Raw genomic sequence first — 13896 nt, forward strand, 5'->3', positions numbered from 1 at the left:
CTAGTACCTACATCTATGCACAATGGAAGAAACACACCCTCTAGGCTCTACACGGTCTCAACCGACGCGATGCCGCCAATATCCAAGCCCACCGCCAGGTCTATCAGCAAAAGAACATGCTGACTGGGTCTGTCAGACATTTGGTATTCGTAGCTCCTATCGCGACCAAAGCCTGCAGGCTAAATTCAGGCGACAATTCCAGGCTCAGGCACGAAGGCGTGAGTATTACTTTTTAGACAAATAACTAGTAACTATTCATTAACCGTTTTATAGAGAAGAAAAAGATGGAGAGGGAGAAGGCGGAGAGGGAGAAGATGGAGAGGGAGAAGATGGAATCTACCCTACCGCCGGAGACAGACGTCCAACTTCCAGGAGGCAGGGGTGATCCAAATCTCCCACGATCAGATAGGCCATTAGCCGAAAACTTGTCGGCAGACCCAGAGTACCTCTTACTCGAGGAACTTACAAGACGTGCAAATACGTTTCTGAAAGGCTCACCATTTTCTCGCCGGCGCGCACGTTCAACACCACGTACCGCCCTGGTTGGGAGCGGCTAACAAACAACCTTAACCTTGACAGTACCAGAATTTGTGAGGATAACCCCACATGGAGATTCCCATTGCTACCTCTTTCTTTCGAAGCCATGGCCAACCGCCTAGGGGCAATCTCTCATATTCTTCACCGCAAAATCACACCCAATTCAAGACTGATCCTCGCTCGCCCTGTTTCGACGATCCAGAAACCTGAGTCTGACCTATTCAAGTACACACCCGGACGATGGATGTATGTTGCTTGCGCTAAGGACATCACGGGGTTAATTGATTGGCAACACTGTAGAATTCTTCCATTATTCTTGCAGTGTGGAATTCCAGTGTACAGAATTACGGCGACGAGATATCGGAATCACTGCAAATCCCCACGTTACCGAGCAACTTTGACGAATTGGAAGAATTCGAGCAATTCAAGCAAGCGGAACTCCTGCGCAGGCGTCAGCTCCACTATCACTATGTCAAACAGACAGCAGAAAAAAATCCCCAGCATTACGAAGCTTTAACCTATGATTTCAGTACCTTAAGGCGACGGCTCTATGACCATGCAAGTGACCCTTGGGAGGTTGACAATATGACCTTGAAAGCAGATTTAGTTACACTGTCAAGAAATTGGTCGGGGATGAACCGCGATGCGAAAGCTGCTTGCCCAATTTCTTTTTCGGATGACGAGTCAACCGAGTGTCTACGATTGGTACGCGCTCAATCTGAAGCAGATGAACAATTTAAGGCTTGTCTCGACGGGATAGGAGTTGGAGGCGAGGGATGGGTGCCTATCGAACATTATGATGAAGCAAGGAGACGCGAGAGGAAATTGAAAGCAGCCGCTCTCGATGCCGCTGAAACTGAGGAGGAAAGAGCCAGAGTCCAAGAAGATTGGATTTTTGACGGCTTTTGCGAAGAGGATTACATGTGAAAAATGGAAGGCCGACGTTCGGGTGTTTCGTTGGATATTACTGTGTAGTGGGCAAGAGTCATAGGAATAATGTCTTCATCGGTAATAGTATCCCGCGAAAACCTGTATCTCAATCAAGATAGACTCGATTTCTCCCGCTTTTCTCTGAGTAAGCATGACCTGGTTATTCTCTTCCCATCCCGGTGAGTAAGAGGAGAATGTACAAATATCAGCGCAAAGTATGGGAGTTATTTCGTCTTCTTACCAGTTGGCGGTAGGCTGAGCACTGTCCAGTCTATCCTCACATGCCGCACAAGGGATTACAAAGCCCTGTTGGCGGACTAGATTGTTGGATCCTCACTATGTCGCAGGACTCTTTTCCTTCCCACATGTATGTACTGTGTAGATAACTCTACTCCGTAGTTACCCTTTGTTCCATCTTCAACAGGTCAAAAACTATCATCACTGGTCGACCTGTATCCACTCTTGATTGGACCGGGGAGACTTTAGGTACCCGCAGTGGGGCCGAACGCACCAAGCTCCACTGCCTGGGCACCTCACTTTGCTGAGAGATCCAATGACGCCACATCACTATGTGCTGGCCAATGTTGGAAGACGCGGGTTTCAATTCGCCTTTGATAGAGACATGATGGTTGATGGCAAGTAGTATGATACTTTTGAACGACTCTGCGGTTTGTTGCCGTTGTGAGCTGTAAAGCTGCAGCCTCGAAACCTAACCGTGATACATAGTCGCGAGCCACTGTCGTGAGCTGTTAGACATACGATAACATAGACAGAAAATGACTTCAACGCGATGTCTCAATCGAGAGCATAAAAAGAACCTTTTCCAAGTGTGCAATCAATCTGATCCCTCGAAATCGGGGTGAACCGGGTCGACCCCCAAGGCCAAGATCCTGCGCATCACGGACTTCGCAACTTTAACTTATGCCCTTGAGTGCTCAGATGATTCCAAAGTCGCATACGACGGGAGGTACCATGCTTCTGTGTATATCGGATCAACGTGACCTTTTGTGGCTGTATATAGAAGCATTGCTGATGAGACTATGCAGAATTCTCAGGCAAAAAGGCACACAACAAGTACAGCAGCAAGGGCAACACGAACAGTGGGGAAAACATGGCTCTATGGAATCGGGGTATCTATGATTTTGGTCCCCGACGATGCAAAAGCTAGGTCAAGGATCTTCAGTGGATACGAGGCGATCTCTATATGGCAGGCGTTGCCAATGGGCCGACGACCGGCGATTGGGAAGTGAACAAGAGAGACAAGCAAATTTTCTTCCGCAACTCTCTACAGAGTTCTCAAGGAAAAACGGGTTCGCACCAACTAACCAAAGGTAGTCAGGAACCGTCGATCACTCAGGTGCATGAGACGTATCTCCGTACTTTGTGTACAACAAAGTCGCTGTCAAATGGGTCCGGATCCAACGGTTCAACCCCAATGTATGGCACCATGTGGGGCGGGATCAGACTTGTTTCGACCCCAAGTGGATACATCACATAGTCTCACCCGGATAAACCCCAAGCTTCTTATGCCCCGATTGGTCATTTGGATCCGATTCCAGGTTATGTACTCCGTAACATATCTGAGGATATGTCAAAAGCGGGGAGCTCGGAAGATGATCTGGCATACATAAGCTCCAATTATTGGACGATCATGGTAGTTTTGGTGGGTTCCATAACGTTTTCGTCGACCTACATCGCTGTCTCTGGGCTGTGAAGTGGCTACTGCATTCATGCGACAGATCTACTACTGTCCTAGGACCCTGAAAACAATACCCCACACTCAGATCCATCTCAGTCCTCGCGTGAAAGCTTTTATTGATCCCTTACTTGAATTAGGGATAGCTTTCGGATTCAGCTGGTTCAATATTGGCTGAGATTTTGACGAGCTACCGATGAACAACCCTCCAACATTTTTAAGGGCATCCTCTATTCATCATGTCAATTGGCAGAGGCAGAATAGCACATGAGTACATGCAGTCATAATGCTCAACGCATCTCATCTACAGATCTTGCAACCAAGTGGGTCTAGGTTGAAGGCAGGTAAATCTGACATATCCACTTGCCAAGATGATATGTCGGAAAATGTTCCATTCTCCCACATAATTGGCGAAATTCTATACGACCAAAGCAGATAAGATTTGGTTTATGATCTGGCCGTTGATCTCGCAGATCTTGCTTTTTCCCACCTAAAGCGCACAGCGCAATATTCCGGGGCTTTGGTTTACCTTGAACCCTAACTTACCCAAAACACACTATACACTTAGACCGCGCCCTAACAAAAGCCCAACTGATGTGACCCATAACCACTTTATATCACCTTTGCGGGATTTTCAATGGATCCCGGAGGATATGACATATCAAAGCTGCATCTCTGATGGCACCGTCCGTCCCCGAGTCTGTTATATTAAAGACACGAGTGCAGCCCTACAGTGAATTCCAAATCTTCCAACCCAAACACTCCCTCACCGTCTACTCTTGCCTTGGCTGACTTGCTTGATTTTTGATCCACATTGCCTGTCATGTCTTCCGCAGACCAGAACTCTGACGCCACGTGGACGCCCGGTGACTTCGAGCACCCGAATGAGGCGTTGCGGCGTTCAATCACAATTGCGCTCGTCTTTGCGTTTACTTTGTCGACTATTGCTGTCGCCCTTCGTCTCTTGGCGAGAAAGATGACTGGCAGCAAGCTGTTTTTGGATGATTACCTCATTCTCGTTGCTCTGTTCATGAAATATTCTTGCTCCAGTGGAGTCACAGTCCGTGAGTGGTGTTGCCAGCTCTAGCAACCAAGCTTTGATACTGATACAGATGTAGTTCTTTACAATGGCTTGGGATCGCACATCACAATGATTCCCGCCAAGAACCTCACGGTTTACTTCCAAGTAAGTACCGCCCCTCACCACAAGTCAAGTCCATACACTAACCCAAAACAGATCGGATATTCCAACAACTTTGTCTACACTGGCTGCATTGCCTTCATCAAGTTCTCTATTCTGGCACTATACAAGCGCCTGTTCGCTATTCGCTATATGAACATTGCCGTGAACATCATGTTCGGCTTTGTCTGCCTCTGGGTTGTCGGCGTATATACTGCAGGGGCTCTTATCTGCATTCCCGTGAACAAATTCTGGGATCCATCCGTCCCAGGAGCTTGTCTCAACCCAGCCAAGTTCTACTACGGCATTCAAATCCCTAACATTCTCTCCGACCTCATCATCCTGGTCATGCCCATGAGGGTTGTCTGGACACTGCCCATCGCCAAGTCCCAAAAGTTGCTGCTTTCCGGAGTCTTCCTCGTCGGTGGCCTGTACGTTCTACCATCCAATCCTGCTACAACGAAAAAGAAACTAATATATGCATAGAACTCTGATCTTCGATATCTTCCGCCTCCAAGCCATGATCCGACTGGTGGATCTAGGCCCAGATATCACATGTCAGTCGTTCCCCACCACACCTTTGCAAATTCACAATATCTAACAATGCTCTCTAGACAACCAAGTCCCCGTCGTCGTCTGGACTTGTATCGAAGCCGCTGTCGGCATCACCGCCGCCTGTCTCCCGAACCTGCGCCCGCTCTTCAAGCTCGGCAGCCGCAACTTCTGGTCCCAGCTTCGTTCGTCCAAGCACGTCTCCGAGGGTACACTCGTTACCACGACTTCAGGAAGCACCATTGCTGCTACTGAGAGTCGCTCCGACTCTGCTGCTGAGAAGCAGAAGCAGTTTGATACCTTTGTTGCGCAGGATAGTATGGAGGTTGCGAAGTACAGTGATCTGACTGACCGTCCTGGAGTGTAGATCTGCTGTACTGGCTTTTTTTCGGACTTGCCGCAGAATGATGAAGTGTCTTGTGGCTTGGGGTATAGATTTGCTTGGGGGTGTCGGGCGACTTAGGAGGCACGTTTTTGGGAACATTCTTATTTCTTTTTTGTATCTTCATTAATACCTTCTTTACTTATTTTCTTGACTGTCACATTATTCCAGAGGTTTAGGCTCGAATTCTCACAATTTTATCTTTCTTTTTTACATTTGTGCCTTCTTGACGGACTACCAACTGGCAAGCCCGTTCTTCCAATTCCAAAAATCTGATTCCGAGAAAAAGAATCAATAAGTTTGACAGGAAGGGAACGTGTCAATGTGTCCTTTAGCGCGAGTAATCCCGGAGGATGAAGGTGGTGAGGTAGAAATGTATTTGAGTACTTTGTCTGAATGACGAGTGCCTCCCATATTCGAGCCAACTGGTTTCGATGTGGGTAAGTCTATCTATACATCGACCTGGGGACCTGGGGTCCAACTTTGATGAGGGATCAATGTTCAATTTAGATGAGCTGGAGACTCTGCGGTCGGCCAGTCCGCTGTGGAAGAATAAAAGGTGGCTTGGCAGTTCAATTCCTTAGGCCGCGGCCACTAACCCCACCTGACCCCACTTCTGGCTCTTCTGACTCGGGAGCTAAACCGAAATAGGAAAGCTCTATCTTTTTATCCCCTAGTCTGTTGAACTCTAATTGATACTAGAAAGCTTTAGCGTATTTTGTAAAATCACCATGCTAACTATTGGTCAGTTAGTTCGCCGCTAATATCCAAATCAGGAGTAGCTCAAACCCCTCCATCTTATCCTAAGTAAAGGGAGCGTGTCATTGGCGGCAGAAAAAGGACGCTAAATTTTTCTAGTATCAATTTAGAGTTCAACAGACCAGGGGATAGTACTGTAATCGCTCGGGGTAGTTTCGCTTTGGGTGCCTTCCTGTGGTAGCGTAACGGGATGACGTCCATCGCAACTCTCGCTTATGGTCTGTGCTCTAGGTAACTAGTTGTGGAAGATTACCTCATTGTGACTGTACTAGACACTAGTTACAGTAGTCACTGCTATGAGCGGCAACCGCTTATCCTACAACCCTTAACTACTGTGGTAGGATGTAAGTATCAGAGGCCTCAGCCTGGGCTATCCGTCTGAGGCAGGGAATACCTGAGGAAGTAACTTGTGCCCTTTTGGTTTGTCTACTTGATATGAGTGGCGCGGATGTGCGCATACAGATGTGTACAACCGTCAAAGGAACCAGTCATATCTGCATTATGAAGTGACTACGAAAAGTAGTGTGTTACATACTCAAACAATATCTTATTCACAATATGATCCGTACTCTAACAAGTGATAGAACTCTTGACAGCGGTGCCTCGACACATGCTCAACCACTCATCCAGCAGTTGGCTTTGTTGCGTCTTGTTCCGTCTTTTTTTGTTAATTTTCTGAATCATACATGAACATGTTGCTGGCGGAGGTTTTTTTTTTTGTTGATTTTTTTGGTTTTATCAGAGAAACAAGCTCAATTGTCTTCCGGGAAGACCATCCATTGCTCCCAGTCTGCATCCGCAGGGGCAGGTGGGAGGTCCTGGAACGGGTGACCTTGCGTTTGTTGCATGGGCTCTGGTGCCGTCAGGTAATCTGCATCAGACGTCGGTGGAAGTTGCTGAACCTCTGTAGGATATCGCGGCATGTAGAAGGGCTGCGCCGGCTGGAATTGGCAAGCGGGTCCATGCACTTGTTCTGACATCACAAGGTCTGTCTGCGGAGAATTTTCTGTCATGCGCCGAATAAGTTCTTCGGCCTTCCTCCTTGTCTGTTTGACTTCCGCCAGTACCTCTCGAAAAAAACGTGTTTTCTCCGTCTCTCCAAAAGAAGACGTGTGGGCATGACCACCAGAGGGAATGCGAGGGGAAACAGCCGATGATGTTCTATCTGGGCCTGCTGTCTTCGGACTCGACGCGGACACCGCAACGGGGGAGATGGTTGAACCTGGGGCCAAGGCTTGCCGAGACGACGCGCCTTCTGCCGCTCGGCAGCCAGCCACTCACGCAAAGCTTGTCCAGACGTCTGGTATGTCGGGGTACGAACTTTCTCTCCATTGAGGATTAATCTCCACTTTGGGAGAGCCCGATCTAGAACCTCATCGGATAGGAAGCGATTGCCTTGAGGGTCGGTGGCCAAGGCAATATTCCAATGAGGTGTTCGAACGGTCCAGGCAGTGATGCCAGTTACGTAAAAAATATCCCGATTCTCTTTCATCCTCTTTTTGTCACCGGATATCATGATCTCTCGGATCTCGTGCGCGGATAGCTCAACCCCGTTTGAGTCCACGGGAAGGTGAGTAAGGTTCTCTTCGTTCTCCATCGCGTCTTCCCTCGCAACACGAGCCAAGTTGGTGTCGGCCATCTTGCAGGTAGGAAAGCACTATCAGGAATGTTATAATTAGAGTGTGCTGCTACGAGACACCAGGGTGGTGATGAATGGATGGATGCTTCGACTTACCAAGTGGTTGGCAAATTGGATAAAATGTTACAACCGGGGAAGGTGAGCGTCAGAACAGTTGTTTTGGATGAAGCACAGTTGCTGTGGATACAGCGCAAGAGAAGAGAAGAGACTGAGTGCCGAGAAACAGCTGGCGGGTCAGATGTTGCTGGAAACAACAGGTGAAAACGGGAACAGGTAACGACAGAGCAGAGATATGAGAGAGAGAAGATCGATGAAGAGGATCAGATGGGTGATGAGGGACGTTGGAGATGGGCAAAGAGGAATGAACACCACAAGTGAAGAGAAAGATTATATAGTCACCGGGTCTCTCGCCGGCGATATGATCGACGACAACGACGGTTCACGAACAAACAACGCACTACTACAATGGACGCACGACTACCATGAGCAACCACTACGCGAGAGCCCGAGAACACCAGACGGAGGAGCCCAGGCTCCATATCCAAGTATCCAAGGTGAACATCCGAGGCAATCGAGCAAACCCATCTGATGTCTACGGCAACTTCCTTGTGAGTTACATGACGACCGTCAGAATACGCGTACCACCAAAACGTCGATACGTGAAGTCTATATGATTTCAGGAGGGAGAAGGGCCCTTCAACCTACGTGATTCGTGAACGACGAACCATTTACTGTGTACTTTGGCATGGTTCTTTTTGAGTCTCCGTTACGCTGCATACTGCGTACATTGAAGTTTATTTTTTATTTCCTTATTGTTTTTATTGGCGTGTTCGATTTCCAAGGAGAAGAGAAAGCCGAGACGAACAAAGATGAAAAGAACCAGATGTTGGATGAGTGCCTCTCGGGGATGTATCTCTCAATACACAGCTGATGCTCAAGAGTTCGCCTATCCCTTCAATGTAGATCGAGTAGGACTATCTTCGATATTGTGTCAGTATTGGACCAACTATACATATATGATACGAAAACCGACAATCGAAGAAGTAGGTAGTAGCTGAATGCTTTCTGCAAGAGATGAGAATCATACATGCCGTATGCATGAAGAGTGACCCTGATCTGATATAGAGCCTACAGCTGAAACCGACGTGGAGTTTTACCTGGGGGAAGGGAATGGGTGGGACCGTGGGAGTAGCCATGAGTAGTAAATTCATAGAAGATCATATATCAACCTGCTCTATTGTACATAAGCAACAGAATCCTGGCCACCTAGTGATAATGGGTGCGGTGTCTTCGGTGCTTCCCGATACTCCGAGGCCTCAGAGTTGGCTCTGCATCGTCAAATGGAACAAATATTTCATGCATGGGTTCATCCTCCGCAATCTCGATGCCTGCGTGGACAGCTTGTTAGCAGCATGCACAGAAACTGGGCTCCTTCAGGCATGACTCACGCTTGATATTGAATATCTCCTCTTGGGTCGGTACTGGGGCGGCGGGGCCCGTGGTTCTCTACTAAATTTGAGGATGATCTCATACTCAATCTGAGAGCTGAAATCTTTGTTGTTCGCGAATGATCCATCGAGGAATACGTCGCGATGAACCTGTTCACTGCGAAGCTCTTCGTCGATGGATCGTTCGCCAACAACAAAGATTTCAGCTCCCAGATTGGTTATGAGATCAATCAAATTCCAACCTCTGCAACTCGAACGATGGAACAAACCCACTCAAGCCCACTTATCATGTTTCCCGCTAACCTTCACATCCAGCAATACCTCATGGAAATTCCCCTCCTTCCTCCCTTTCCTCAACCTCTTAACCTCATCATCAGTCAACCCCCTCCCAACCATCCCCTCCAACTCCTTCTTACTAATCTTCTCATAAGCCTTACTCTCCTTAGTAGCCCGTAGCTTCGGCTTGAACCGCGCCTGCATGCGCACGCGCACAGTCGTCTCGAACGAAATCGAGTCCGCATCCCCCCGAATTTCAACACCAGCCGTAGCCTTACTATTCTCCTTCACGCAGACGAACAGCTCGCCATCTCCGCCATGCGTTTGCAGCGAGAATGTCCCAGAAACCTCCGGCGACGGAATAATGAGAAAGGATTCGTAGTGGCTGACCGCCGACGCGGTAGCACTAAGGAGACCATGTGAATCGGAGGAGAGGTACCTAATAGAAAGTGGGTTAATTAGCTTGAGCTTTCGAGAAAAAATTGAAAAAATTCCGAATACAGCCACTCACTTCCCATGATGCCCCTTGAAACTAAACGACTCCGTCCCGGCAACCCGCGACGCTACCCAGACCTGGCGCACATCGTGCGGCTCCGCGGTGGCCGGGTCGTTGTCAACGAGGTTCTCGAGCTTGCTGGCGAAGACTTGGCCGTTCGGGTCGCTTGCTATACAGGATGGGTCGTCGGAGGGGAGGACTATGACGACGGGCCCGGAGATGTCGCTTGGGGCGTCGGCGGAGACCCAGCTTTGGTCGTCTGGGGAAGGCTCTTCGGGTTCTGGGGAGGTGGCTGTTTTGCGGGATTTTGAGGCTTGAGGTTCGGTGGGTTCGGTGCGGATCTTGCGTTTTTTAGGCTTGTCGCCTTTGAATGTTAGGGGTTTGACCATTGTGTGTTGAGGTGGATGTTGGGGGTTGCAAGCTTGAAGTTTTGTGGCGACGCTTTTGGGGTGGAGCTGCGGGCGGAGGTTGGAGTGGGTTATGGGCATAGTGGCACGGACGACCCCGTTTACTTCCACTCATGCTTCACTGGGGGTATCGGCCATACTTTTCCTTTGACACATTTCCTCTTTCCGGGCAAATTCTCGTACGCCATTACATTTGCACGACTCGAGGGCTACTTTGACCTTCCTCGGGTCTATTCACTCCTTCGTGGAAGATAGATACCTCCCAATCTTCCTGGGTTGGCTGCCCCCAGATTCACAGTGGCCTTTGCCCAGACGAATCACATGTCTTCTCCTCCCAAGGTACTCTCGATGGAGGTATTGAGTAGGGATGACAGCGAATACCGGATTTGAATCCACAGGACCACAATCGGGTCAGATATATAGTCATCAGCCCCGGTACATTCGAACGGTCAACACTTTCCATGCCCCTCAGCTCTTTACCCGAATTTTCTGAAGACCACACCTGGAATATGGCAAATGTCAGTCGAGATTCGAGCGAAGAAGTCGCAATGAAACTACAGCAGAGAAACCTCATTGGCATAACACACGTTTGGCATCCTGTGTCGGTTGACATTGAGCTTCCAGCCAACTGGTAAGCCTCCCGCCAACTGGCAAACTATCCGCCAACTGGCAAGGCTATGTATCCCTACGAATTGCCCCAATGATCCCACTGCCACACGTGCCACGTCTGATCTGGTGTTTGCCTTGCCCCACGCAATATCCGTTGTGAATTCTACTATAGGTCTGTTCAACGACGCAGCGATGTCAAAGTAGGAGTGTAGGTTTTGGGTGGCCTGGATTGTTTGACGCATGTGTGGGAAGGACAGGCAATGAGTTCCTTTTTAAAATGGTTCTACTTAGTGACAAGCCTGGAAATCAAGATATGCAGTCATTAAAGCGGAATTGAGTGGTCTAAAGTCAATACACTGTAATAGCAAATGAAATAAATTCTGAATCGATTGAGCTACTCAAAGTTTGTGATGTAGGCACAGATCTCCTGAGAGTAGAGGCACCGAAAGAAAGGGACATGAAGAGAAGGTATCCGCAGACGAAACCACCTCGGCGATCCAGAAATAGAGCATCCGTAGGAAGAACAAAGTATGTGACCTTTGGCTGAAGTTGAATCAGGTGATGAGTTCTTCTTGGAAGAGAAGGAGCGTGGATGGTTCCTTCCCTTTTCAATAAGGACCACAACCTTACCTACGTGTACGAAACATGGGGATCACCAGTATTTATCAGGTAGTGCAAAGGCCTAAATATGCACCAAGAGGCAGAGAGCAGGCCCATTAAGAGCTTGACTTGGTGGACTTGTTGAATTGTTGGATCTATGTGATAGAGCAATGATAGTGGGAAAGCTGATCTTTGGCGTAACCTCCACACTAATAGGCCTATTCTTTCAAGAGTCTCTTCCTTACGGTTGCTGTTGCTACTAAAAATGCGTCATGATGTTTGATTCATGTTCGTCCTCCAGTGCAGTCATTATCAAGGATCCAGTTCCTGGTTCGCTGAACGTGTCGTTTTACTTCCTTTCAGTACGGGCTGAGGACTGATACCTTCTTTTAAGAGTTAGCTCTGATCCTGATGTTCTTAACATGTGCGATCTACCTCCAATCACAAAGTCATACACCTATTTCATGTCACATGGTGACTCAGGTTTGCTATGTGGTGAGGTTTGCTGGGACCTTGATTAAGACCTCCTGTTTGGGTTCCTTTCTCACCTATAAATACCTGCTGGTTTGACTCTCTCTCGTCTTCCAACTCTTCTCTCCTCCACATATCCAATAATTACGGCTCTCCTATCTCTACCTTTCTCGAATCTATACTATCTCAAGCTCATTAGCTCAAGGGAAAACCTGTGGCCTTCAACCCTCTTTTCTCCACGGCTCTCGTCGGTGACCCGATCAGCAACCTACTCACAACCAAATGCGTGGGTAGAGCGCCAAATACCGAGGTTGTCCGGGGTGAAGTCCTCCCAGCTCGTGCGCGGCTTGAAGAGCTGGTCAGGTGGCACTTTTTTAGATGGTTCACTGCGACGGATAAATCTCACCAGCTAATTTGCAAAGTCTGGTCGGATCCGGATCCAAATTGCCATGCACATGGGCACTCTCTGGTGTCAGGATATTGGCAGTGGGACTCGCAACTGGAAATCGCGCACACTTGAGCGCCTGCGTGTAAGAGCCTTCCATACCTAAAAATACTATTGCCTCGTCCACTAATCATCATTGTCCTCGCAGGAGTACATAGTCCGAGCGATCGAGACCAGCGAGGTCAACCTCAGGCATATCGTCGAGCCCAACGCTCTGTTTCGTCATTTCTTTGACAACTTCAGCATCGAAGACTTTGTGCACGTCTTCCGATGGATGGCCGACCTCCTTGACTGGCATCGAACCTCGAGGATGGGACAACATTTTGTGCGCAGTACGTACAAGCCTGGATGTTCTTATAAAATTTCTACTCACCATCTCTTCATCTAGGTGTTTGGGCCAATCTTGCGACACAGATGAAGCTCCACTGCGACATCGATGCCGTCCCAAACCCGGAGCAATCGGAGGGAGACTGGAAGCAGATTGTAGCCTTTTGGGATACAATGGGCATGGAAGGACCCCAAGTACCAAAGGGTGAAGCTGTCAGAGTTTAAGCAGCTTCCGCCGCAGATAAAAAAGGCTGCGCCAAAGGCTCGTAGGACCCTACCCCATGCGTGAAACTTTCGTCTTCGGACTCGACGAAGAGGATGAGGGCAGTGAGCACCCAGGGGATGATATAGGCGGGGCGACCTGGGCCGGCCACCGTATGTCGTGCCGCACACTTTGCGCAACGGATTATTTGCCCGTTGGGCGTTGGCATCTACCTAGCCAAGGAAGGGGGTCACACTCTCGTGTCATATGACCATCCCAGTCATCTCCGAGAATTACCAGCCCTGGGACCTTAGTCAGTCGCTCGATGCGGGGCTTCAATTTGTATAGTAACTGAAATCCTTCGGATTACGAGCGTAGCCCTCTTCATCGGAGATGATCATCTCACCCACTGTGAACCCCATATTGTCATGTCTTGGATTGTCTTGTTCCTCAATGTTTTTTCACATGTCAATAGCAATTCAGCCATGCCATATGCTTAGCATCAAGTCAACCGCATGCTCTTTAGGCCATACATGATACACCTATATTCCGTGGCAGATAGGCCCACCAGTCATCCATACCGCCCCTGGGAGTAATTGTATGCAGGGCCTTCACAAACCTCCCCTTGTTAGATGGCATTCCTCCCCTTTGCGTCCCTCTTGCTCCTTCTCTCCTTCTCTCCTTCTCAGTCCACTACTTTTGAGTCTCTAGTCAATGATACCAGATCCACACAGTTCATCCACGCATCATCCAATAGCCCCTCTACATTCTAGAATACCGCCCATCTTTACCAACGATGTCGGCAGTAAAGCGGCCAGGGACGGCATCAATTAGTACCAGTACCTTGGTGGTTTAGTACATACTACATAGTCTAGCAGGGCTCAAGGTCCTCAGTGGCTCAGGATCCAATACGCAACTTCAGTTTCAAAGAGTCAATTCT

At 48.6% G+C, this 13896-nt stretch overlaps 4 protein-coding genes across 4 annotated transcripts; 3 read left to right on the plus strand and 1 right to left on the minus strand.

Annotated features, from left to right (window-relative positions):
* Nucleotides 1–22: 22 nt before the first annotated feature.
* Nucleotides 23–1464, plus strand: N7515_001544 (uncharacterized protein; the record flags this gene model as incomplete). Its single annotated transcript, XM_056662288.1, has 4 exons — nucleotides 23–218; nucleotides 274–442; nucleotides 493–783; nucleotides 873–1464. The coding sequence occupies 4 exons, from the start codon at nucleotides 23–25 to the stop codon at nucleotides 1462–1464; spliced, it is 1248 nt and encodes a 415-aa protein (XP_056524401.1).
* A 2522-nt stretch (nucleotides 1465–3986) lies between these two features.
* Nucleotides 3987–5262, plus strand: N7515_001545 (uncharacterized protein; the record flags this gene model as incomplete). Its single annotated transcript, XM_056662289.1, has 5 exons — nucleotides 3987–4227; nucleotides 4282–4349; nucleotides 4401–4774; nucleotides 4830–4900; nucleotides 4958–5262. 5 exons carry the CDS (start codon nucleotides 3987–3989, stop codon nucleotides 5260–5262), a joined length of 1059 nt encoding a protein of 352 aa, XP_056524402.1.
* Nucleotides 5263–9396: 4134 nt separating this feature from the next.
* On the minus strand, nucleotides 9397–10284 carry N7515_001546 (uncharacterized protein; the record flags this gene model as incomplete). Its single annotated transcript, XM_056662290.1, has 2 exons — nucleotides 9397–9838; nucleotides 9911–10284. 2 exons carry the CDS (start codon nucleotides 10282–10284, stop codon nucleotides 9397–9399), a joined length of 816 nt encoding a protein of 271 aa, XP_056524403.1.
* A 1698-nt stretch (nucleotides 10285–11982) lies between these two features.
* On the plus strand, nucleotides 11983–12979 carry N7515_001547 (uncharacterized protein; the record flags this gene model as incomplete). The annotated part of the gene is made up of 5 exons (XM_056662291.1): nucleotides 11983–12006; nucleotides 12182–12340; nucleotides 12405–12512; nucleotides 12576–12759; nucleotides 12816–12979. The coding sequence occupies 5 exons, from the start codon at nucleotides 11983–11985 to the stop codon at nucleotides 12977–12979; spliced, it is 639 nt and encodes a 212-aa protein (XP_056524404.1).
* Nucleotides 12980–13896: the final 917 nt, after the last annotated feature.

Source organism: Penicillium bovifimosum (assembly GCF_028826915.1).
Source record: "Penicillium bovifimosum strain IBT 22155 chromosome Unknown utg000002l_segment0_segment0, whole genome shotgun sequence".
NCBI classification, from domain to species: Eukaryota; Fungi; Ascomycota; class Eurotiomycetes; order Eurotiales; family Aspergillaceae; genus Penicillium; species Penicillium bovifimosum.